Source organism: Hypanus sabinus, unplaced genomic scaffold (assembly GCF_030144855.1).
Source record: "Hypanus sabinus isolate sHypSab1 unplaced genomic scaffold, sHypSab1.hap1 scaffold_1165, whole genome shotgun sequence".
In the NCBI taxonomy this organism is placed as follows: domain Eukaryota; kingdom Metazoa; phylum Chordata; class Chondrichthyes; order Myliobatiformes; family Dasyatidae; genus Hypanus; species Hypanus sabinus.
In genome coordinates this window covers 51,842-75,386 of record NW_026779224.1, presented here as the reverse complement: position 1 = coordinate 75,386, position 23,545 = coordinate 51,842, and the positions used below count along the sequence as shown (strand labels likewise).

General features: G+C 47.4%; 1 protein-coding gene across 7 annotated transcripts; it reads right to left on the bottom strand.

Annotated features, from left to right (window-relative positions):
• Nucleotides 1-779: 779 nt before the first annotated feature.
• LOC132386448 (NACHT, LRR and PYD domains-containing protein 3-like) lies at nt 780-18,504 on the bottom strand. Of its 7 annotated transcripts, none has more exons than XM_059958721.1 (8): nt 18,150-18,504; nt 12,095-12,298; nt 11,621-11,717; nt 8,283-9,290; nt 7,538-7,698; nt 5,816-5,987; nt 5,650-5,715; nt 780-2,776 (listed from the first exon to the last, which is right to left on the bottom strand). In XM_059958721.1, the coding sequence occupies exons 3-8, from the start codon at nt 11,628-11,630 to the stop codon at nt 1,038-1,040; spliced, it is 3,156 nt and encodes a 1,051-aa protein (XP_059814704.1). In that variant the 5' UTR covers nt 11,631-11,717; nt 12,095-12,298; nt 18,150-18,504; the 3' UTR covers nt 780-1,037. The 7 variants fall into 7 exon arrangements, with proteins under 7 accessions (XP_059814704.1, XP_059814705.1, XP_059814708.1 ...); XM_059958722.1 differs by having other exon boundaries at nt 12,095-12,295; XM_059958725.1 differs by lacking the exon at nt 18,150-18,504 and adding an exon at nt 17,349-18,136.
• Nucleotides 18,505-23,545: the final 5,041 nt, after the last annotated feature.

Sequence of the window (23,545 nt, the reverse complement as noted above, 5' to 3'; positions counted from 1 at the left end):
GATCCCTCATGAAGAAGAGTGATGGGGATGAGAGATCCCACAGGAGGATGGGAATGGGGAAGAGAGATCCCACAGGAGGAAGGGGGATGGGTGAAGGAGATCCCACACGAGGAAGGGGGATGGGGAAGGGAGATCCCACAGGAGGAAGGGGATGGGTGAACGAGATCCAAGAGGAGAAAGGGGATGGGGAAGAGATCCCTCATGAAGAAGAGTGACGGGGATGAGAGATCCCACAGGCGGATGGGAATGGGGAAGAGAGATCCCACAGTAAGGGGGATGAGGAAAGTGATCCGACAGGAGGAAGGGAATGGGGAAGAGAGATACCACAGGAGGAAAGGGATCGGGAAGGGATATCACACAGGAGGAAGGGGGATGGGAAAGAGAGATCCTATAGGAGGACGGGTGATGTGGAAAGTGATCCGACAGGAGGAAGTGGGATGGGGAAGAAATTTCCGGCAGGAGGAAGTGGATGGGGAAGAGGGATCCCACAGTAGGAAGCAGATTCAGGAAGAGAGTTCCAACAGGAGGTAGGGGGATGGGAAAGAGAGATTCCACAGGACGAAAGAGATGGGGATGAGGGATGCCACAGGCAGAAGGAGAAAGGGGAAGAGATATCCCACAGGAGGAAGGAGATCGCAAAAAGAGATCCCTCAGGAGGAAGGGGTTGGGAAGAGAGATCCCGCAGTATGAAGCTGAATCAGGAAGAGAGATCCCACAGGAGGAAGGGGATCGGGAAGAGAGATCCCACAGGAGGGAGGGGTTGGGAAGAGAGATCACACAAGAGGAAGTGGATAGGGAAGAGAGATCCCACAGCAGGAACGGGTGTGTGGAAGAGAAATCTGACTAGAGGAAGGGTAATGGCTAAGAGAAATCCAACAGGAATAATCGGGATGGGGAAGAGTGATCGCACAGGATGAAGGGGGTGGCATTTGTCACAATACATCTCAATCTGATTTACTGCAGTTTTACCCAAATCCGTTTACTTGGAAACAGCACAATGGAACAGTTTTAGAGTTCTGAGTGAGAGATAAACCAAGTTACCTCAACTCCTGGCACTTGTTCAGCCCGGGTCCCAGCCGCTGGATTCCTTCACACTGAATGTGGCAGCCCTGCAGGTCGAGGTGTTTTATAGTATCACAGAGTCCGATGGCATGAGACAGGACCGCGCAGTCAACCGGGGTCACTGTCATTCCACTGAATGAAAGTGTTTTCAGAGATCCCAGTGCGGCCTGAGCCAGTCCACGATTCTGAGACTCAAACAGGTAGTGCAATGTATTCAGGAGTCTCCTTCTCCCAATGTCATCAGTGTTTCCACTCTGGCGTTTAACCTCCTCCTTCACCCAGTCAATCACCCGGCAGGTTGTTTGATGAGGAAATGGACCCAGAAACTCCTCCAGGCCCCGAGCTGTCATTGGGTTGGATAGACCAGCAACAAATCGGAGAAAGACCTCAAATCGCCCATCTTGTGTCTTGTGGGCTTCAGTGAGGAATTTCAGGATATCCTCAGGATGTACAGTCAGGAATTGTGCTACTGCAGCTACAAACTCTTGGATGGTGAGGTGTGGGAATGTGTACACCACGCTGTGGGCAGAATCCTCTCTCTCCAAAAGCTCCATCAGGAACCCGGACAGGAACTGGGAAGGCTGCAGATTGAACTTGATCAAATCTCCGTCTGCAAACACAATCTTCTTCTCGGACACTCCTCTGTAGGCCATCTGACCCACCCTGAGAAACACATCACGGGGTCTCTCAATCTCACGACCGTGATTTTTTAGGATATTGTAAATATAGTAGGAGTACAGTTGGGTGATGGTCTTGGGAACTCTCTGTGGGTCCCTGACACTTTCTGTGAAGAAGGGGCCCAGTGCCAGAGCGAGGATCCAGCAGTATGAGGGGTTGTAGCTCATGGTGTACAGGATCTCATTCTCCTGCACGTGTTTGAAAAGAGCTGCTGCCACCATCTGATCTTCAAAATGCTTGATGAAATATTCCTTCCGTTCCTCACCAACAAATCCCAGGATTTCAGCCCGGACACCGATCTCCGCCTTTTCCAATAAATGTAATGCAGTGGGGCGGGTGGTCACCAGCACTGAACACCCTGGGAGCAGCTTGCCCTGGATTAAACTGTACACAATGTCAGACACTTCACACCACCACTCGGGATCTGGGCACTGGTGCTTGGGTTCTGTGTCTCTCCGACTGTCCGCAAAATCGATTGTGTGCTTGAATTCATCCAAACCATCGAATATAAACAGCAATTCCTCTGGGTTCTTCCAGACCTCTCTCAGGATATTCCCAAAGTAAGGATACTGATCCAGAATCAGTTCCCTCAAGTTTATTCTGCAGTTAATTGAGTTTAAATCCCGGAATTTGAAACTGAAGACAAACTGGAATTGTTGGAATATTTTCCCCGCGGCCCAGTCATAAACAATCTTCTGTACCATTGTTGTTTTCCCGATTCCTGGCACTCCAGCTACTGCTGCAGAACTGCCAGATTTGGATTTTCTCCGGGAAAAACTGCTGTGGAATAACTGAGAAGTCTCTATTTTTTCTAACGCTCCACGGAGATGTTTCTCTCTATAATCCTCGTGGTCTCTGCCTCTTGCCAGCAGCTCGTGTTCCACCAGTCTCCGATCTCGAAGAGTAGAAATGACCGTGAGCTTTGTGTATCGATCAATCAGCTGGAAAACTTTCACCTTCTCCCTCATCAGGATCGTGTTCACTCTCAGTGTTTCAGTTTGTGCCCACAGAGTCTCCTTGTGTTTCTGTTGAACATCTTCATGGGAACAGAGAACATGGTCAAAATGTTAACTAGCTCAACTGACAAAGAACTTTATAACTGCAGTCCAATATTCTGTGTTTGAGATTACATGAATTAATTCAATGCTTCCATGGATATTAGGACAGAAAATAAAATTCTGTCCACAGACATAGGAACTGACAGCGATGATTGTCTCAGAAAAATATCTAATCCTCATATTCTGACACTAATTACTGATGAAGGTGAACATTCCCCTGATATCCTATTGCAATCCTGACTGCACTCCCGTTACAAAGTTTCACAATATTTAAAGCATTGTTGCGTCATTAACAGATGATGTTAATGTTGATCTGGTGTGGAAATATGGAGAGCAGGACAACGTGCATTTTGGCAAAGCTACACACTGGGGTGTCCCGGGTGTCCACTGCTCTTGCATCAAAACAAGAGCAGAATATGCCGGAAATACACAAGTCTGGCAGTGCCTGGGGGACAATCGCAGTGAACTTGTGGGTCGATAACCCTTCGGAATGGCAAGAAAGAAACTGGCTAGTTTGCAGTCACAGTGATGGAGGATTGGTGAAACGATGGAATCTCTGTTAATGGAAGAAACCACAAGCGTCTGTCTCAGTGATGTACGTCGTGTCTGTGGGAGAGGGTGGTGAAGTCTTGACAACTGCTACTCATCAGTCTTGCTGTGGGGATGTGGGGCTCTGTCTAATGAGGCCTCCGTCTGTCTCAGTGGTGTACATCGTGTCTGTGGGAGAGGGTGGTGAAGTCTTGGCAACTGCTACTCATCAGTCTTGCTGTTGGGGTGTGAGGCTCTGTCTAATGAGGCCTCCGTCTGTCAGAGTCGACCGAGGATGTCCTGTCCCTGCAAGCCGGGACACTCCGATATGGAGAGGAAGCTTCTGCCGATGTTGCAAGCTCCCTCTCTCCCTGCATCTGATGTACACAAAGGAACGGCAGAGACTGACACAGCTTGGCACCAGAGGTGTTTCAGGAGATGCCAGTCTGCGTTGAACACCATTTAAGACTGCCTCAGGGGCTCTAGATCCACTGGGTTTACTCCCAAACTCTTCCCCATGAGGGGTACAGTTACAGAGCAGTGGATGTTTGAGGTCAGAGCTTTCCTGTTGCTGGGTGAGCTGCCAATCACGGCCGACCAGACCCATCTGCCCAAAGGGACCGGTTGTAAGGAACCAGTAACCCGCCTTTACCCCTTCTCCTGTCGGAAGAAACGCTTCCACCGGGCATAGTGGCTGAGCCAGACGCCTGCATCCCAGCTGCCCGTTTTCCTCTCTCTCTCTCTCTCTCTCTCCCCCTCCCTCCCCCTCTATCTCTCACACACACACATACACACACACACACACGCACGCACGCACGCACGCACGCACACACACACACACACACACACACACACACACACACACACACACACACACACACACACACACACACACACTACTGTTCTTATGGAACTTGGAACTTCTGTTAACCAACCAAGGGAGAGAATCAAATGTTTTTTGATACAGTATAATATTGAAAGATGTCTTCTTTCCCCAGTGTTTGACATAGAATTACATAATTGATTATCAGTTGTTCCTTAAATTTGTTCATAAGCTACAGGTATTCTTTCTGCTTTTCTGTATGTATTATGGTTATCTAAATAAGTGGTTATCATTTATGAGATACATAATGTTACAATTTTATATATAAAATGTTCTTATTTTTTAGGAGCCAGTAATAACATAGTAGGTGACCAATCAATAGTCATAAATGCAGAATTAAAGCTGTCCTGGTGGGACATACCCTCAGCTTTTTATATTTTCTGCCACATGGGAGTATTAAGGGGAGAATGTTTGAGGGTTCATCAGCAAGACTTTGGGTGGGGCTTGTGTCTGGCTAACTTAATTGAGTTCCTCCAGGAGGTGACAAAGGTGATGGATGAAGTTACAAATGGATGTTGTCTACTTGGTTATTGGTAGAATCTTTGACAAGGTTCCCACAGGGGAGGCTCATACACAAGGTTAACATGCCTGGGAACTGTGATGAATTGCCCTGGCTGGCGGGGAAGCATATTCGATATTGGCAGAATCTTTGACAAGGTTCCCACATGGGAGGCTCATACACAAGGTTAACATGCCTGGGAACTGTGGTGAATTGTCCTGGCTGGCGGGGAACCATATTGCGAGAAATTGCTTTCGCTGACGGGTGGTCAATCTGTGAAATTATTGTCATAGTTGGCAGAGGAAGACAAGTCAATGGGTATACTAAAATGCAGGTCTATGTATATGTTGCAGATTCCGAAGAGCGTCAACATTTACAGAAGGCAGGATAATGGGGTTGAGAGGAATTGCCGAGCAAATTCACTGAGCTGGATGGCTTAATTATCTGCCTAAGTCTGATGGTTTTAGGGAGCATCTAGAGTATTGTGTTCACTTCTGATTGTCCAGCACTGGGGATGATTGGAGAGGGTGTAGAACAGGTTCACCAGGATGTTGCTTGGATTCGGTGGCATGTGAGGCAAGTAGAGGTTTGAGAAACTTGGACTGAGTGTAGCTGCTATTACGAAGGAGAAGGTGCTTCGGAATCTGAAAGGTCACCTGGACTGAGTCATACTGTGTGTCAGGAGCATGTCTGGGGTGAGTGGGGATTCCCAGAGCGTTGGGACCTGGAGTGGAGGGTTCAGAGACACAAGGGCTGGATTAATACATTAACAGCTGGAAAAATACATTTTACAATGTTCAGGCAACAACGAGAGATGATCTGAATTGTAACCTGAAACCAGAGATCGGCGAATGATTGTTGGTGGATTTTCGTTCCCAGATTCTGACAAGTCACAGTATAACATTTGAGATGTGGTTTGAACGGAGCATTTCATCACTCACCTGTCAGTTCAGTGGGTAACTCAGACAACCCTTGTGCGATGTTCATGTATTCCTCTGGGTCAGGACCTGTTTAAATAAAAAAAAATAATTCATGAAAACAGAACTAAAATAATTACAACTATTTAGTTCAATGTGTCTTTGTGTTCAGTGTGTGGTTTTAACATACCGAGCTCCTGTATCTCCCTTAGTATCCTGTCCAACTTCGGTAACTCAGTCCTCCACATCACAAAGGATTCCCACATCGCCTGTCGGGCCCGGGAGCCTTTGCCATTCACCAAACTGAGGAAGAGTCTGGAACTCTCTGTCCGGTTTCCCTTCTCTGTCAGTTCAGTGACTTTCTATAAAAGCAAACAATTAATTTATTTATTGTGGAGTAGATGGACAGTCATGGCGAATCTCACAGTTTAATATTCATCCTGGATTAATGAGCTGAGGTGAATTTGACCGACGGTCCTGATAAGATGCAAAATTAATTTTAGACTGAATGCCTGTTCAACAGTACAGATATGCAGACCTTGCAATTATGTCATAGAACGATATGACGATTACAGCACAGTAACACAGTCCGTGCCGACCTGCACTCAGTCCATAACCCTCCATTCCTTTCCTGTCCATATACATATCCAGTTTTTAAAATGACAATATTGAACCTGCTTTTGCCACTTCTACTGGAAGCTAGTTCCACACAGTAACCACTCTCTGAGTAAAGAAGTTACCCCTAAACTCGTGTTACCCCTAAACTTTTGCCCCCGACTCTCAACTCATGTACTCTTGTTTGAATCTCGCCTACTCTCAATGGAAAAAGCCTATCCACGTCAACTCTATCTATCCCCTCATAATTTTAAATGCCTCTATCAAGCTCCCCCCCCCCCTTCAAAATTCAACGCTCTAAAGAATAAAGACTTAACTTGTTCAACCTTTCTCTGTACTTAGCTGCTGAGACTCAGGTAACATTCCAGTAAACCTCCTCTGTACTCTCCATATTTTGTTGACATCTTTCCTATAATTTGGTGGCCAGAACTGTACACAATACTCCAATTTTAGCCTTACCAATGCCTTGTACAATTTATCTTTTCTTCCCAACTCCTGTACTCAATGCTCGGATTTATAAAGGCCAGCATACCAAAAGCTTTCTTCACCACCCTATCCACACGAGATTCCACCATCAGGGAACTATGAACCATTATTACGAGATCACACTGTTCTACTGCATTCCTCAACGCCCTACCATTTACCATGTATGTCCTATTTTGATTAGTCCTACAAAACTATAGCACCTCACACTTGTCAGCATTAAACTCCATCTGCCATCTTTCGGCCCACTCTTCTAACTGTCCTAAATCTCTGTGTAAAATTTGAAAACTACATCATTATCCAAAATGCCACCTATCTTAGAATCCTCTGCATACTTAGTAATCCAATGTACCACCTCATCATCCGGATCATTAATGTATATGAGAAACAACATTGGACCCAGTACAGATCTCTGAGGCACAACACTAGTCACCGGCCTCCAACCTGACAAACAGTTATCCACCACTACTCTCTGGCATCTCCCATCCAGCCACTGTTGAATCCATTTTACTACTTCAATATTAATACCTAGTGATTGAACCTTCCTAACTCACCTTCCGTGCAGAACCTCATCACAGGTCTTACTGAGGTCCGGTACACTGATAAATACAGCAGGTGTGAGACGAAAAGGTGACGCTGAACCTGCAGTTCCCAGTGCTCCCCACCGGAACAGCTGAAACAAATCTACTGAGGACAAGTCAGAGATCAAAGTCTCCATTGCCATGCAGAACTCCTAGAACGTGCAGGAGATTAATATTGATCACTATTCCCTCTGATACCAGCAGTTCAGTGACAATACACTAAATACACTCACCTCATTTTCTTCTCCACTGAAATGTCCATCCTTTGTCAACATCCAACCGAGTCGTTCAACTTTCTCTTCAATTGCATGTTTGAGTCTGTCCCTGTAGAACTTGGTCAGTTGGTACAGTCGATACTCGCCCCCCTCTGCCAGGAGGTCGGAGATTGTAAACTCTGGCTCAGTGAATATAAAATGAGAATGTAGTCACAAACTCAAATATCACTTTTCTCCACCGTTCCCACCCAGCCCTAACAAACCAGTCATGTCTTGAACCTCAATCTTCACCTGTTTTCAGATGGAAACACGTATTTTGCCCTAATCTCCAACACTGGTCTTAAAAAACCGTCGCATCAATGCGCTGTGCTAGACGTTCCCAGAAGAAACCCATTCACCAGATTCCTATCTCTCCCACCGTCCCACCCACTCACCGATTTCAGTTTGAAATGTGCAATAAATGTTAAGACTGTCAATGATAGTCGCTTCCCAGAGATACTCTCTCTTTCCTGCCGAATATATTTCCCATAACTCATATCCTGGAAATACTCTCTTATCCGGATAGCTGCATTTCCTCCGATACACATCCTGGAAATCCTCCGAACAGGTAGGACATTTCCTGTAGTGCGGTAACCGGTGCCACACTACACCGCATGCACCACGCTCACACTTTTCCCCTCTCTGACCAACCCTCCAACAAGGAATCACATTTACCCGCTTCCCACCGCATTCTGCGAACACATCACCCTCATGTTTCACTCACCCACTCCCTGTTGGGCACTCGACAATTCCGTGTTTAATGAGTTTCCGAGCTGACAGGCAGTCGCCTCACTTGTGCCGGTTCCAGGGACCTGCTCAGTGTCTCTGACGTCACTGTCTCTGGGCTGACAGGCAGTCGCCTCACTTGTGCCGGTTCCGGGGTCCTGCTCTGTGACCATGACGTCACTCTCTCTGGGCTGACAGGAAGTCGCCTCACTGGTTCCGGTTCCAGGGTCTTGCTCAGTGTCTCTGACGTCACTGTCTCTGGGCTGACAGGCAGTCGCCTCACTTGTGCCGGTTCCGGGGTCCTGCTCAGTGTCTCTGACGTCACTGTCTCTGGGCTGACAGGCAGTCGCCTCACTTGTGCCGGTTCCAGGGTCCTGCTCAGTGTCTCTGACGTCACTGTCTCTGGGCTGACAGGCAGTCGCCTCACTGGTTCCGGTTCCAGGGTCCTGCTCAGTGTCTCTGACGTCACTGTCTCTGGGCTGACAGGCAGTCGCCTCACTTGTGCCGGTTCCAGGGTCCTGCTCAGTGTCTCTGACGTCACTGTCTCTGGGCTGACAGGCAGTCGCCTCACTTGTGCCGGTTCTGGGGTCCTGCTCAGTGTCTCTGACGTCACTGTCTCTGGGCTGACAGGCAGTCGCCTCACTTGTGCCGGTTCCAGGGACCTGCTCAGTGTCTCTGACGTCACTGTCTCTGGGCTGACAGGCAGTCGCCTCACTTGTGCCGGTTCCAGGGACCTGCTCAGTGTCTCTGACGTCACTGTCTCTGGGCTGACAGGCAGTCGCCTCACTTGTGCCGGTTCCAGGGACCTGCTCAGTGTCTCTGACGTCACTCTCTCTGGGCTGAATTTGCTTCTCCTCCTCTGCGGCCGGACCGCATTCCATTGGGACATTGCTCTCAATCTGACCCTGCTTTGGAACCTTGCTTCCCGTATCCCGATCATTTTCCCTCGATGAGCTGCCTGGTAAAAGCCTCTTGAGTACTTTCGGTACCTGATTTAATTTCCCACCTGCAGTAAATGATGAATTGCAGGTTTAGAGTGATTTATGCTCGAACAAGGATTCACAATGAGTGTCTGCAATGGAGCCGGGACTCCGGCTGACCGGATTTGGAGTGGGACTGTGCTGGTGAATGTGAACCACACCTCCTGCTAGGTGACCATCCCGATAAGCCAGTGAGTGGACACATCCACTCCCAGAAAATGTACTGGATAGACACAGTAATACTGATCACAGACTACGCATTAGCTGAACACACCAATAACCAGTGGTTATTAATGGACAGGCATTAGGTGATACCGGGAATTATCACTGGGATTATCTCCCACAAACATAAATCTCCCTGGATCACAAACTGTCCAGTCACGTGTATCACTGTCAGACAAGCCACTGGATTACTCGTGGTCCGATCCTCCAGATCCCACGTTCTCCGGTTGCTTTGTCACACACTGTCTTGTCCCCCGGGTCAAAGACTGACCACTGCCTTGAGATGGACAACGTCCAGACCCCTGGGTTACAGATTGAACATAACCTTGAAGCCCATGATGCCTGGTCCCCTGGGTCCCATCACGTCTCCTGGATAATAATTGTCACACAGCAACTATACAAGTCATTGGCAAAGGGAGAGTCTTGCGTGCAGTTCTAGTAGCTAAACAAAGTCTCGCTGAGAGAGCTTTGCATTTGCTAAGGATGCAGTTGCTATCAATCTACAGGATGGATGTGATTCAGCTGGGAAGAGTGTCGGGGAGATTCACAAGTACGTTACCGGATGGGGTTGTTTGTTATCAGGTTCGGCTGGGACAGTTTGCCCCGGAACACGGGAGCTTGAAGGGTAAACTTCCACACGTAAAACAGAATCAGAATCAGCTTTATTATCACCGGCATGTGACGTGATATTTGTTAACTTAGCAGCAGCAGTTCAATGCAATAGGTAATCTAGTAGGGAAAAATAATAATGAATAAAATTTTGAAAAAAGTAAACAAGTAAACCAATTACATATATTGAATAGATTTTTTTTAAATATGCAAAACCAGAAAGACTGTATATTTTGAGCAAAGTAAGGTAGTGTCCAAAGATTCAATGTCCATTTAGGAATGGGATTGCAGAGAGGACAAATTTGTTACTGAATCGCTGTGTGTGTGCATTCAGGCTTCTGTACCTCCTCCCTCATGATGACAGTGAGAAAAGGGCATGCCCTAGGTGCTGGACGTCCTTAATAATGGATGCTGCCTTTCTGAGACAACGCTCCCTGAAGACTTACAACTTACTGCAGCTTCTCTCGGCCCTGTGCAGTAGCCCCTCCATACCAGACAGTGACAGACCAATGCAGACCACGAATGAAGTGTCTCCTGATCCTCAGCCATTTCCAATGCTGGCAATGTTCTCGGCTCTGCTACAGAAAACAGAGTTGGGAAAACTCCCCTCATCTACTTTGCGCAGCGAGGGGGGAGTTGAGAGCTGCCCTGACAAAACCTGAAATGTTGTATTATCGCACAATCTTTGAAATCCCGGAAATGCCCTTGTCACCTGCCTCTGAATTTTGTAAATGGAAGTTGAAGATGCCTTTCACCTCTAAACAGGCCCTGTTGTGCAACAAACCCTGAACCTAGATAATGTTGTAGGGGTGGAACTGGACTCTCTGACGGTGATGTCTGAAAAGAGGATGCGGTCCAAGTTGCATGCCATCTTGGAAAATGCTCCCCTCCACTGCATAATGTTCTGGTTAGACACAGGAATACATTCGACCAGAGACTCATTCCACCGAGATGCAACACAGAGCATCATAGGAAGTCATTCCTGCCTGTGGCTATCAAACTTTACAACTCCTCCCTCGGAGTGTCAGACACCCTGAGCCAATAGGCGGGTCCTGGACTTATTTCCACTTGGCATGATTAATTTATTATTATTTAATTATTTACCGTTTTATATTGCTATATTTCTACACTATCCGTGGTTGTTGCGGCTGTAATGAAATCCAATTTCCCTCGGGATCAATAAAGTCTGTCTGTCTGTCTGTAGACTTTTCCGTAACAAACAACACCGCTGTCACATTCCTGTTGGTGTTTCACTCTCAACCTGCTGATTCAGGGTCTCCGGCTCCTTTCACTCAGGTGAAGCTTTGCCTGGTGAGTGGAGTCATTCGACCATTTCTGGTGTCAGGTCCCTGCGCTGGAACTGTGGGACCGATCGATTACACAAAGGCACTTTACCAGTGGGATCAGTGACACTGCTCGATGAAACTTTATCTCTGCCCTGTTAGCGCCTGTGTAAGCTTCTTCATCTGAACTATTGTGCACCAACAGGGCAGAAGTTTAGTTAAAAAGATCCAGGTGAACATACCTGTAGCCATTCTGATTCTGACTGACGGTTGTTGATTGTCGTCGTCTTGTCTGCACACCGATCCCGGTGCTGGACAGCGCCGCCTTCTGTTGATGCCCTGAATTACACACAACAAGCAGACAGCGAGTCAGAGAGAGTTGGATTACTTTGCAAATGTGACAGTACAGCCATTCTCTGTATCAGAGCCGCCGTTCGCATCAACTCCCAAACCATGTCTGTATGTCTGTCCAGTGATATCTGGAGCATCCTTCCGATAGAGGCACAGAGCGACAGAGCACAGATACTGACCCTTCAGCCCACCGAGACAATGCTGACCACAGTGTACACTGAGATGGTCCTAATTTTCTAAGTTGGGCCCGTTTTCCTCCTGGCCTGAGTTAATAATGAGTTAATAATCACCGATGCAAAACACAGATAATGGATCGATTTGAAATAAAAATCGGAAACAGATATCAGAAGCTGAATTATCATCACCTTAATTCACTAAGAATATTCAGTCTCCGTGTGGATATATTTTCAACTCGTTTTCTTCCAACTTCATGCCAGACAATCGGGCGAGGAGCCGGTGCTGCTGTTCTGTGAGACTCACAGCGCGACTTTCTGTGTGCAAGCTGCTGCCCGTCCGCAGGACGGATTCCGACACGCAGACATTCCTCGGATCAGGGAGCGGCGTTTCTGCTGGAAACAAATCCAAACGGTTCAACATTCCTCCCCTCCCTTCAACTGTCAGCAAAGCAGGCTTAATATTGTAGTCAAATCTCACTGTTCCAGGGGGATATCAATAAAACGCGGCGACAGAGGAAAGAAAGTTCCCCAGTGTCAGCAATCTGAATGCCGACTTGTCACAATCGCTACCAGACTGTGTGAGTTTCCAGTATTCTAATTCATCTCAACAACTAATCATCTGTGCCTTTAATATCTTTCTTTCTAAGAAAAATAAAAACAATGGAATTAGCCGATCTGCCACATTCTTGACTGAGACAGTCCAAACAGTAAAATCTCACGTTTTCTCTGTTGTTTTGAGTAGTTAGTTTTAGTGTGCGCGTGTGTGTGTGTGTGTGTGTGTGTGTGTGTGTGTGTGTGTGTGTGTGTGTGTGTGTGTGTGTGTGTGTGTGACAGACAGAGAGAGAGCGAGGGAGAGGGAGAGGGGGAGAGAGCCGCAGAGAGGGAGGGAGGGAGGGAGAAAGAGAGGGGGGGGGGAGGGACATTTCGGATATTACTGTCGGTGTGAAACGTTCTACAGTACTGACTCAGTAGAAACCAACAGCACAATGTTTTGATTGAAGGTAATGACGTCGCTTCTCCTAGTCCGTTTGGTCAATAATTAATTCGTTAACTTGAACATTTCAGAGCTCCTCCCTGCCATTGACTTCCCTCCCGGTCCGAACCCCGCTGTGAGCGCTCCCTGGTTCTGAAGAATCGGAGACAACACTGACTGCGATGTTGAAACCGGCCGGAGTTCAGTGCGGTCCCGGGTGAGCCGTGTGCTCACCATGTACAGAGATTTCAGTCTAAGCTGCTGCCTCCGAGGCTATTTGTTTATACAGTGTCCGTCGGGCATTACAGATACACTGGTCCGATTGAGCTGGAATAAGCGTACATGGCCGCAGTTCTGGCGCGCGCACCCTCTGTGGACCGGGGTATGTCCGACAGCGGGGGAGAAGGGACAGGGGGCAAATGGAGGAAACACAGACAGGAATATCAAAGGCCGCGTTAACCGTCTCTCGCGGACGCGGGGAGGTTCTGTCTGAACTTCCGCGTAGGTCAAACAATTTCCCTCCTTGCAGTTCCATCACAGCCAATGGGCGGAGGTTCTTTGTTTAATTCAGCGAATCCGAGGATTTGATCCGTCTCGGCTTCTGGAAGGTTCTGAGCTCCACCCTGTGTGAGAACGGGGCTTCCCAGCGCAGGACGAGTTTCAGCTGGAACATCCCTCACCTGTCCCGGTGCAGGGAGTCGCCTTTCTGCTGAACTCAAACAAACACGTTCGACAATTTGCCCCCACAGGATTTCTGAAGGGCCTCAGACATGTATTTTCCAAGAGCTTCGCGATTCCGGAGAGTTTTTGACATTGGTAGCATAAAAAAAATTATTAATTTCCCATTCGCGCAGCTGTCGCCACAAGAAACCTGTGGCCCACGGTGGACATCAATTCACAAGGAACGGTTGTTGATCCTCATCCCGTCAGACACATTCGTGGAGATTCTCCCTGTTAACAGTCGCCTATTGCGTTCGGCTCGAAGTTTGCTGAGGGAGCGGGTGATGGACAGATGACAGATGGGCCTGGAGGGACCGACACACGGAGGAGAGCAAACACCCGGGGGACTGGGGTGGTCATCACTCCTAGTAGATGATGGTTTTACAGTTCATGTCGGAAAATATCTCCCGGCAGAAGTTTAGATTGACGTCCCGGAGAGAGGAGAGCGAGGAGAAAGTGAAGATGGTGAGGAGGGATGGTTGAGGATGGTGAGGAGGGATGGTTGAGGATGGTTAGGAGGGATGGTTGAGGATGGTGAGGAGGGATGGTTGAGGAGGGATGGTTTGGATTGAATGAACGGCGAGAGGAGAGCGCGGATAATGAGTTTGGAGTGCTACGTATTCGACGACGTTGGATGGTCGGGCGGCAACTGTATCAAGCACAAAATGGCTGCCACCCAGGATGAGGTGGACGGCAAAAGGTCGGAGCGATGTCACTGGGAGCTGCGGGGATCAGAAGTGACGGGACTGGGAGAGTTGGCCAGTGATTCACTAAACAGTGGTGGAACGGGGAATGGGGTGGTGAAGTTGTGGGGAATTGCGAAATTGCCGCGGGCTGAGGATAAGATGGATCACGAATAAGGGAATAGGAGAGAGCTCTGAGTGACGGGAGATGTGAGGCTTCACTGCCCTTCATAAATTGAAACACTTCAGTAAGGTCACTGCTCAGTTTCCTACATTCCAGGGAGTAAAGACATAGAGTGGCATCCTCTCCCCAGCACTGAGGCCTTCCGGTCCTGACAACACACTCGCAAATCTTCCCTGCACTATTTCCACTTTAACTAAGCCTTTTCAAACATAGTAGCTAGAACTATACTTTGTACTGCAAACACAGTCTTACCAACAACTTATACAAAGGCTCCATAGTGGTTAACACAACTCTTTACAGTTGGAACTACCCGCTTTCAACTTTTGAAAGTTTTTGAGAGTTTGCAGCTTCTCATCGTGATCACATGGGTTTCCTCCGGGTGATCCGCTTTCACCCCAGTCTGAAGACGTGCAGGCGGGCAGCTTGTAAATTGTCCTTTGACAAGACTAGGGTTAAATTGGGAGACTTACTGGGCAGCGCGGCTCGCGTTAACTCAAAGAGAATAATGTCCCAACTCCTGCACTCAGTGCCCTGACTGCTGAAGGACAGCGTGACAAGCACCGCTTCACAGCCCCGAGTCGCCGCATTGAGTGAACTCATCTGTCCCTCTGGTCTCTGACAATCTCAGACCATGAGCCGCTTGTTGCAATATTCAGAATGAAACTGAAGACCACCAGGAATACCAACGTACCATAAGTTTGATTTTGATCGCATCCCTCAAGAACATGACGTGGGGGTGAAGAACAGATTCATGGATTAAACTTGGTGGAGAGAAAGCCGGAAGAACTATGGATAGAAGTAAGGATCATTGTCCAAGAGGTGCCAACGAGAAGTATTGCAAACACAAAGGAGGCCGGGAAAGCAAATTGGATTTCTGCGGGGGCTGAGCAGTGAAGAGAAGTGAAGGCCAATAGACATTGGAACAAATACCTCCAACTGTACACGAAGTTCAAGAAGATAGCAAGGAAAGATGCGAACACTTCCTTAAAGGAGCGATGTAAAGAAGCTGAACAAGCCAACATTAGAGAAAAAAATAACAAGAGATCTATTCAAGAAGATTTCAGAAATTAAAGGAACATTTCATGCAAGAATGAGTACAGGAAAAGAAAAAAAAAGGAAGGACTATATCGAAGCAAAGACATCAAAAAGAAATGGCAGGAATACATAGAAGAATTGTACAGAAAATATCCCAATAGCAAAGACACCTGCAGTGACTGTCTCGTCGATGTAGAGCCAGATATTCTGGAAAATGAAGTCGAATTGAAAAATTTGCCAACAATAAGGCTGCAGGATGTGACAGGAGTCCAGCTGAATTGTTTAAAACTTTAAAAAAATTATGGTGTAAAAGTGCTGCATGCGATTTGCATGCAATCTGGTAAACCTATAAATGACCTTTAGACTGAAAAAAAAAACAGTTTATATCCCAATTCCCAAGAAGGGAGATGTAAAGGATTGCCATATTACCGAACAATTTCACTAATTTCACATTGTTAAAGACCATGCAAGCAAGCCTCCAGCAATAAATGGAATGAGAACTGCTGTATGTACCAGCTGGTTTTAGAAGAGGTAGAGGCAGTTTCCCTGTGCTCCATATTGCTAGCTTATACTGGATAACAGAGAAATCGAGAGAATTCCAGAAAAGTATTTGTCTGTGTTTTATTGGCTATTTTTAAGCCTTCAACAGTGTGTACCATATAAACTGTGGCAAAGAAAAGGGGATACTTGGACATCTGATCTGCCGTCTGAGAATCTTGTACGAAGATCAAGAAGCAACAGTTAGAACTGACCACGGAACAACAAACTGGTTCAGGATTGGGATACGAGTGCGATAAGGCTGCGTACGCCCTCCCTGCTTGTTTTATTCCTATACTGAACACATCATGAGGAATGCTGGCATCGAGGACTCAAAGAGTTGGAATCAACAGACACAGACAGACAGACGGAAAGACAGACAGGCAGGCAGACAGACAGACATACTTTACTGACCCAGAGGGAAATTGGGTTTCGTTGCAGTCGAACTAAACAAGAATAGTGTTAGAAATATAGCAATATAGAAACCATAAATCATTAAATAACAGTAAGTGGAATAAATGGGATCAGCCCAGGACCAGCCTATTGGCTCAGGGTGCCTGACACTCCGAGGGAGGAATTGTAAAACTGCCGGATGAAACATTAACAGCCTCAGACATGCGGGTGATGCGACTCCAATGGTTGAAAGTGAGAAGGATCTTCAGAAGCTTCTAATGAACGTGAAAGAAGAAAGTGGGAAAGTTGACTTGTTCCTCAATACACCGGCCAGCCCTATCAACTTCGTGGTAATAAATAGAAAGGAAGTGGACACGGTAACAAAGATTTCTATAGAGGGCAACTGCAGCCAGGAAATTAAATAGCTCTTGTTTCTGGACAGGGCAGCAATGGGAAATTTAGATAAAATTCTGAAGCGCAGAGACATAACATCGTCTACGAAGAACCGTAGAGTCGGGTCTATGGTATTTCCAGTTGCGATGTCTGGCTGTGAGAGATGTACTATTAGTGAGACATTGCTTCCACTGGCCATTGTGGAGAAGAGTTCAAAACACCCTCAATCGACACAGGAACAATAGATGTATTCTTCTGAAATAGGAAATTCCGGAAACGGAACAGGTGCTTGCTGTTTGCATCTCGCACCCTTGCATTGAAACTGTTGGGCGCTGATCTTAATCTTCACCTGACCGGTGGAAAATGTCACTCGTGCAAACAGAAAACAGTAGGAACACAAAGAGCACCAGCAGCGGAAGTAGGTTAAAAAAACACAAATATCTCCTTGTTCGCTGATCCAAAGCACAGACAAATGTTTAGTTGGAAATAAATATGAAAAAAAATCAGAAGTTGAATTATTCTCACCTTAATTGCCCAAGAACATTCTGACAGTGTGGGTACTGTGGGCCGTTTCTTAGAAATAGCGCCGCCCACCGCCGCACACGGAACTTTCGTAACCATGGCAACACACAGAATGCTGGAAGGAACTCAGCAGGTCAGGCAGCATCTCTGGATAGGTGTAAACAGACCCTTAATCAGGACTGGAGTGGAAAGGGTAAGGGGGCAGATGATTGACTGATTCGGAAGGTGGGGCTTGTTGTCCTCTGAGACTCGGTGCTCAGGGTCTGTGTGTAAGCGGCTGCCTGTCTGTGCACGTTCCTCAGAACAGGGAGCGGCCGTTCCGCTGAAATCCAATCCAACCGGTTCGACAAGACACTGTGGTTCAGATGTGAAGGCAGTTTAATATTGTATTTAACCCTTTCTGCTCCAGGGAAGAGCGGTGGAACCAATGGCGCGATGTAAAGAACACGACCTGGGGCCTCCAAGGTGACTGGACTGTCTCTCCACAGATGCTGCCTGGCCTGCAGAGTTCCTCCAGCATTGTGTGTGTGTTGCTCGGATTTCCAGCATCTGCTGATTTCTCTTGTTCGAGAGAGATCGGTGACGGGTCGCTGTCCCGGGGGATATTTCATATGTTTCTACCAGGGTGAAAGATTCCTTCTGCTCGCACTCAGTCGTACCCAGCTCGCTTCTCTTCATCCATCTGGACAATGGACTCGTTAGCACGAACACGTCAGGACTCCCTTCTGCCACTAAATTCACTCCCGATCCCGAACAGAGCCGAGCCTCGCTGAACAGCTGTGCAGAATCAGAGACAACACTTACCTCTGATATCGTAACCGGTTGGTGTTCAGTGTGGTCCCGGGAAAACAGTCTGATATCCGGGTGTTACGTCAATGGGCCTGGAACAGGTTTGTTCTCCCTGTCCGGAGAGTTGAGTCGATGCTGCTGCTCCCGAGGCCGCTCGGCTGTGATCCGATGGACGGGGCCGGGTGAGCCGGGGGAGAGCGGGACTGCCGCGGTCCGGTTCACACCAACTCTCACCGGCTCAGGACGGGTCTGACAGCGGGAGGAGGCGGGAGTGGGATCAATGAGGCAACCCTAAAGAGGAAAACAAACAGGCTGCGTTAACCTTTCTGTCCGGATTTCCGCGTTGATCGCTGCTTTTCCTTTCATCGCAACAAGTGGGGCGGAGTTTCTCTGTTTAACCCAGCCAGTCCCAGGCTAAGAATTTGATCCAGCCCGGGTTCTGGGAGGGTTTGAGTTTCCGCCCCTTGTGTGTAAACAGGACTGCCCGGTGCAGGTAGTTTCAGCTCCAGCGTCACTCACCTGTTCAGGTGCGGGGAGCCGCCTTTCTGCTGAAATTAATCCAAACACCTCCGACCATATATATTCACACTCAACTGTTACAAATCTGGACAAAGATTTCCTCAGCGCCTCTATATAAGGTGCTGGAAACTCGCGGCAAACGGGGCAACAACTGTAACTGTTAATGTTGCGAGTTCGGGGCCCTGTGTAAATCATGTCAGAGATCATCTCGCTCTTCCCGGCAGCAGAAAGAGTTAAGTACGATATTGAAGTGACTTTCTTTGCGCCTGCCTGAGGGTGTTTTTTTTTCAGACCCGGTTGCATTTGATTTCTGGAGTGGGGCCGCTCCCTGTTCTGAGGAATGTGCGTGAACAGGCAGCAGCTCACACACAGGCCCTGAGCACCGAGTTTCACAGAACAACAACCCGAACCTTCAAATCAATCCATAATCTGTCCTCTTCCCCCTCCATTTCCAATTTCACTGATGGGTCTCTGTTTGAAGCATCGACATTGTCCAGTTCCATTGATACTGATCCCTATATCCTCAAGATCGGCGTTCTCTGTAACTCTGCTGATCCAGTTGACCACATTATCATCCAGATTGTTGGTTTTGATGGCAAAGAACAGCCGAGCCAGCGCTGATCCCTGCAGCACTCCATTGTACTCAGGCCTCCAGTCAGAGAGGCGACCATCAACGACCACATCGCGGCTTCCCCCACCAAACCACTGTTTAGTTCAATTTACTGCCTTATTTTGAGTGTCCAGCAACTGAAACTTGTTCCCAAGTTGAACTTTTGCAAATGCCTTGCTAAAGTCCACTTAGGTAACATGTACTGTCTTGTCTTTTATAAGAACGCTGAGGCTCGACCTACCAGGCACAACGCCAACCTGACCATCCCGAATCAGTCAAATTCTACCCAAATAATCACAGATCTGGTCCCTTAGAATAGCTTTCAATTACTGTCCAACTACTTATATCAGGATTCCCGGCCTCGAATTTCCTGGAGGTTTTCTTAATCAGTGGAACAACATTATCTATCTTCCCGTCTTCCGCTACCTCACATGTCGCCATGGATGATTTGAAGATCTCTGCTCGGGCCCTGCAATTTCTGCACTTGTCTCCAGAGCATGCAGGAGAGGTCCTGGAGATTTATCGTCCCTAATGTGCTTTAAGACAGCAAATAACTCCTCCTCTCTAATCTGTATGGGGTCCATCTATTACACCAAGTCCTTTTACAGTATGGGCGTCCCAGTGCATATGAGAAAAGTTAAATTCACCACGCATCGCAAAGTATGTTTCTACAACAGACTGCAATCTCTCAGCAAATCTGCTCCACTGAATCCCACAGACTGTTGGATTGTCTGTAATATAGCCCCATTAACGTGGTCATATCTTTCTTATTCCACAGTTCTGCCCATGAAATCTTTCCTGACTGAGCACTGCCGGGACATTTTCCTGCCACCCCTCCCCCATTTAATCCCACATGCACTGTCGCATCTAAAACAATGGAAACCCAGAGCAGCCATTCCTGCTCCTCCTGCAACCAAGCCTCACGAATGGCTACAATGTCACCACTCCACGTGTTGATCCATGCCCTGAGCCCATCTGCCTTTCCTTCAATGCTTCTGGCACTGATATGTACGCAGCTCGGAACATTATTCGCACCTTGGTTAACCTGCGATTCCTGACTTTGTCTGTGGTCCTAACAACTCAACTCACTTACTCCCACTCTCACCCCACAATCCTCAGCTTCTCTCCCTAACTCACACGTCACTCCATGCTCACTCCTATCCCTCACACTCTCCCTTGAGCTCACATATTCTCTTCCTCTCTCCTCTCTATCTCCCCCTCTCACCCATTTCTTTCAATCTCCAAGCCTCACTATCCTTCTCACTCAACTAGTCACCAACCGTCCACTCCATTTCTCTCCCTTTATCTCTCCCCTCTCAAGCTCTCTCTCCCATCTCTCTATCTCCCTCTACCCCCCCTCTGTTTCTCTTTCCCTGCTGTCTGCCCTTACACTCATTTTCATCTACAGCTGCCTGTTGATCCTGTTCACACCTCACTCTGCTCCGGCCCCTCACCCTCACCTCGACAGCACTGAAAAGATTCGAAGAATCCGTAACTGGGAACGCGCAGGTTCCAGCTCGGAGGTGATGACCTTCACATTAAGGGATGTCGTCACGATTGGGAGAGAATGGACTGAATTATTTACAAGACCTTTGGAGATTATTTTAACCCAACTGCAGATTATGCGAGTCTGAGGTAAACACAAACAGCAAACATGGCAACAACTGTAAATGGTAACGTCACGGATTCGAGACCCTAGGAAATGTTCTTTAAATTATGCTAAAGTTTCTAACACTCTACGCTGCAGCTGAAATGGTTAAATACGATATATAAAGTGACCTTGTTCACACCCGAAGCAGAGGGAATTGTCAAACTGAATAGATTTGATTTTAGCAAAGAGCCCTTCCCTGTTCTAAGAAATGTGCCCGGACCAGCAGAGCCGGAACGCAGACCCTGAGCTCAGAACAACAACCCGCATCATCCAAATCAATGATCTGGATTCTTCCCCCTTTCTTTCCAATTCCACAGAGGCAGCTCGGCCCGAAACATCAAATTATTATTCAGTTTCATAGATGCTACTTGACCTGCTGAGTTCCTCCAGCATCTTGAGTGTGTTCCATGGGTACGAAAGATCGGCGAGAGGGAGCGTGTGGTGCAGAGGGACGGGCAGCGTGGAATGACTTCAAGCATATCTGCACTGTTGGAGTATTCTTGGGGAATTAGGTGTGAATAATTAAACTTTTGATATTTATTCTGTGCCATCTTTTAATCAGACTGTTGTCTGCATTATGGATCGGAGATTAGGGAGTCAAAGAGTCATAGAACAGTACAGCATAGAAACAGCGCTTCAGCCGAGGAATTTAAACTGCCTAATCTCACCGGTCTGAGTGTGGGCCACAGTCCACCATACCCCTACCGACCAAACGATCGCTTCAACAGCGACATCGTGTGCGCATGCACTATCTTTGCTGGCCGCTCCTTCCATAACCGTCTGAGCCAAGAAGTTTCCGCTCATGTTCCTCTTAAACTTTTCATCTTTCCGCCTTCACCCATGACCTCTGGTTGCAGTCCCTGTGGAAAAAGCTTGCTTGGGCTAACCCTCCCCATATGCCTCATGGTTTCAATAATATCCTCTCAATCTGTCCTTTAACTCAGGTCGCCCAGACCCGGCAACATCCGAATAACTACAGTGTGATGTAGATTGTTGCTTTCGATGACGTAGAACAACCGAGCCGGCACTGATCTCTGCAGCTCACAGTCACAGGGCTCCAGTCAGAGAGGGAACCAGATGCTGCTACTCTCCAGTTTCTCCCACCAGTACAATGTCTCACCCAGTTTATTGAATGCCGTGTGACTGGACCGTCTTGAGAGTCCGCCCATGCGGGACCTTGGCAATTCCCTTCTAAATTCGATGAAGACTATCTCCACCTCCTTGACGTCATCAACTTTTGTTGTAGCACCCTCAAAAATATCTATAAGATTGCAGAGGCAAGACCAAGCACTTACGACGCCATGCTGTCTATCCATAATCAGTCAATGTCTATCAAATAATTCATATGTCCTATCCCTTAGAATAGCTCCCAATATCTTTCCCAATACTGATATCAGACTCACATCCCTTTACCATTCTCACAGAGCTTTAGACCTTTTCTGAAACAGATGATCCTCTCTAATCCACATAGGATCCAGGACTTCATGACTTATACACACTCTGTATCCTTGTCCCGAGTAAATTCAGATGCAGGTAATCCATTTCTTCCATCTCCTCATCTCCCAAATTTCTTTTGGCTCCATGTATGGTTTACTGTTCTAATCCTTCAGAGGACCAATGTTATCCCTTCCAATCCCTTTGTTCTGATCTGTATAATCCGTTAGAACTGGCCTTCACCCAAAGCGTTCATTTAGCACACTTGATTTCTTTCTAATTGTTACGTGGCAATCCGTACACTCAATCATTACCTATCTGCACATAACTACTCTGGTGCGTATGGTAAAATCTGTGGGACTGTATGGGTATGGTAAAATATTGTGGTAAAATCATCCTTTTATAGCGTAACCAGAGACTCTACATCTCTCTCAAAAAGAAAGTTTCCTCAAACCACTTATCTTTTATTCTGATAAGCACATATATACTTCATACTCTCAAAATTTCACCTTTGACTGTCTCCCGCTTATTAGAACGCCTTTGCCGGAAAAAGGCCTGTCCTTTCCACATGGTCATTTCTGATGCCATCAACAATTTCCTTTCCAAATTCTAATCTCAACCCACGCAGATACACCTTTCCATATTTGCTTTGAATCTGGTGGCATTGTGATCACGAGATGCATCGAGTACCCCTACACTCCCCTCTCTTCTTGCCGCCCACCTCACTCATTCCTCTCTCCTATCCTTCCCAGTCACTCACCATTCTTGCTTCACTGCAGTTCTCTCTCACCCCTCCCAATCGCCCGCCTTGTCCACAACTCTTCCTCTCCCTCACCCGACCCTCCTCTTACCCCTCTCCAACTTCTACACACTCATCCTGCCCCTCCTCCTCCTGCTCACTCCATCAAACCGCACTCTTCTCCTTTCCATCAGCCTCTCCCTCCCCCTTACCCTCAAGGTTACAGGAAACATTTAAAAAATACTGTCAACGGTAACTGGGAACATAGCCAAGTTAATGTTGCAGTAAGAAATGCCACGAACTAATTATTTGAAGGAATCCTGAAAATATTTGTAGAATACTTGCAGATGATGCGAGACCGAGGGGAACGTAAAATGCTGGAAACTCGCAGCAAACACTCGCAACACGGTAACGGGTGACGTTGCGGGTTCGAGACCCCAGGTTCTTAAGACAAATTA

Excerpts from the sequence above, each read along its gene's own strand:
- LOC132386448 (XM_059958721.1), bottom strand. Across the intron at positions 7,699-8,282 it reads GAGTGCCCAACAGGGAGTGG|AGTTTACAATCTCCGACCTC; the intron begins GTGAGTGAAACA and ends TCACTGAGCCAG. Across the intron at positions 2,777-5,649 it reads GTTACCCACTGAACTGACAG|ATGTTCAACAGAAACACAAG; the intron begins GTGAGTGATGAA and ends GTTCCCATGAAG.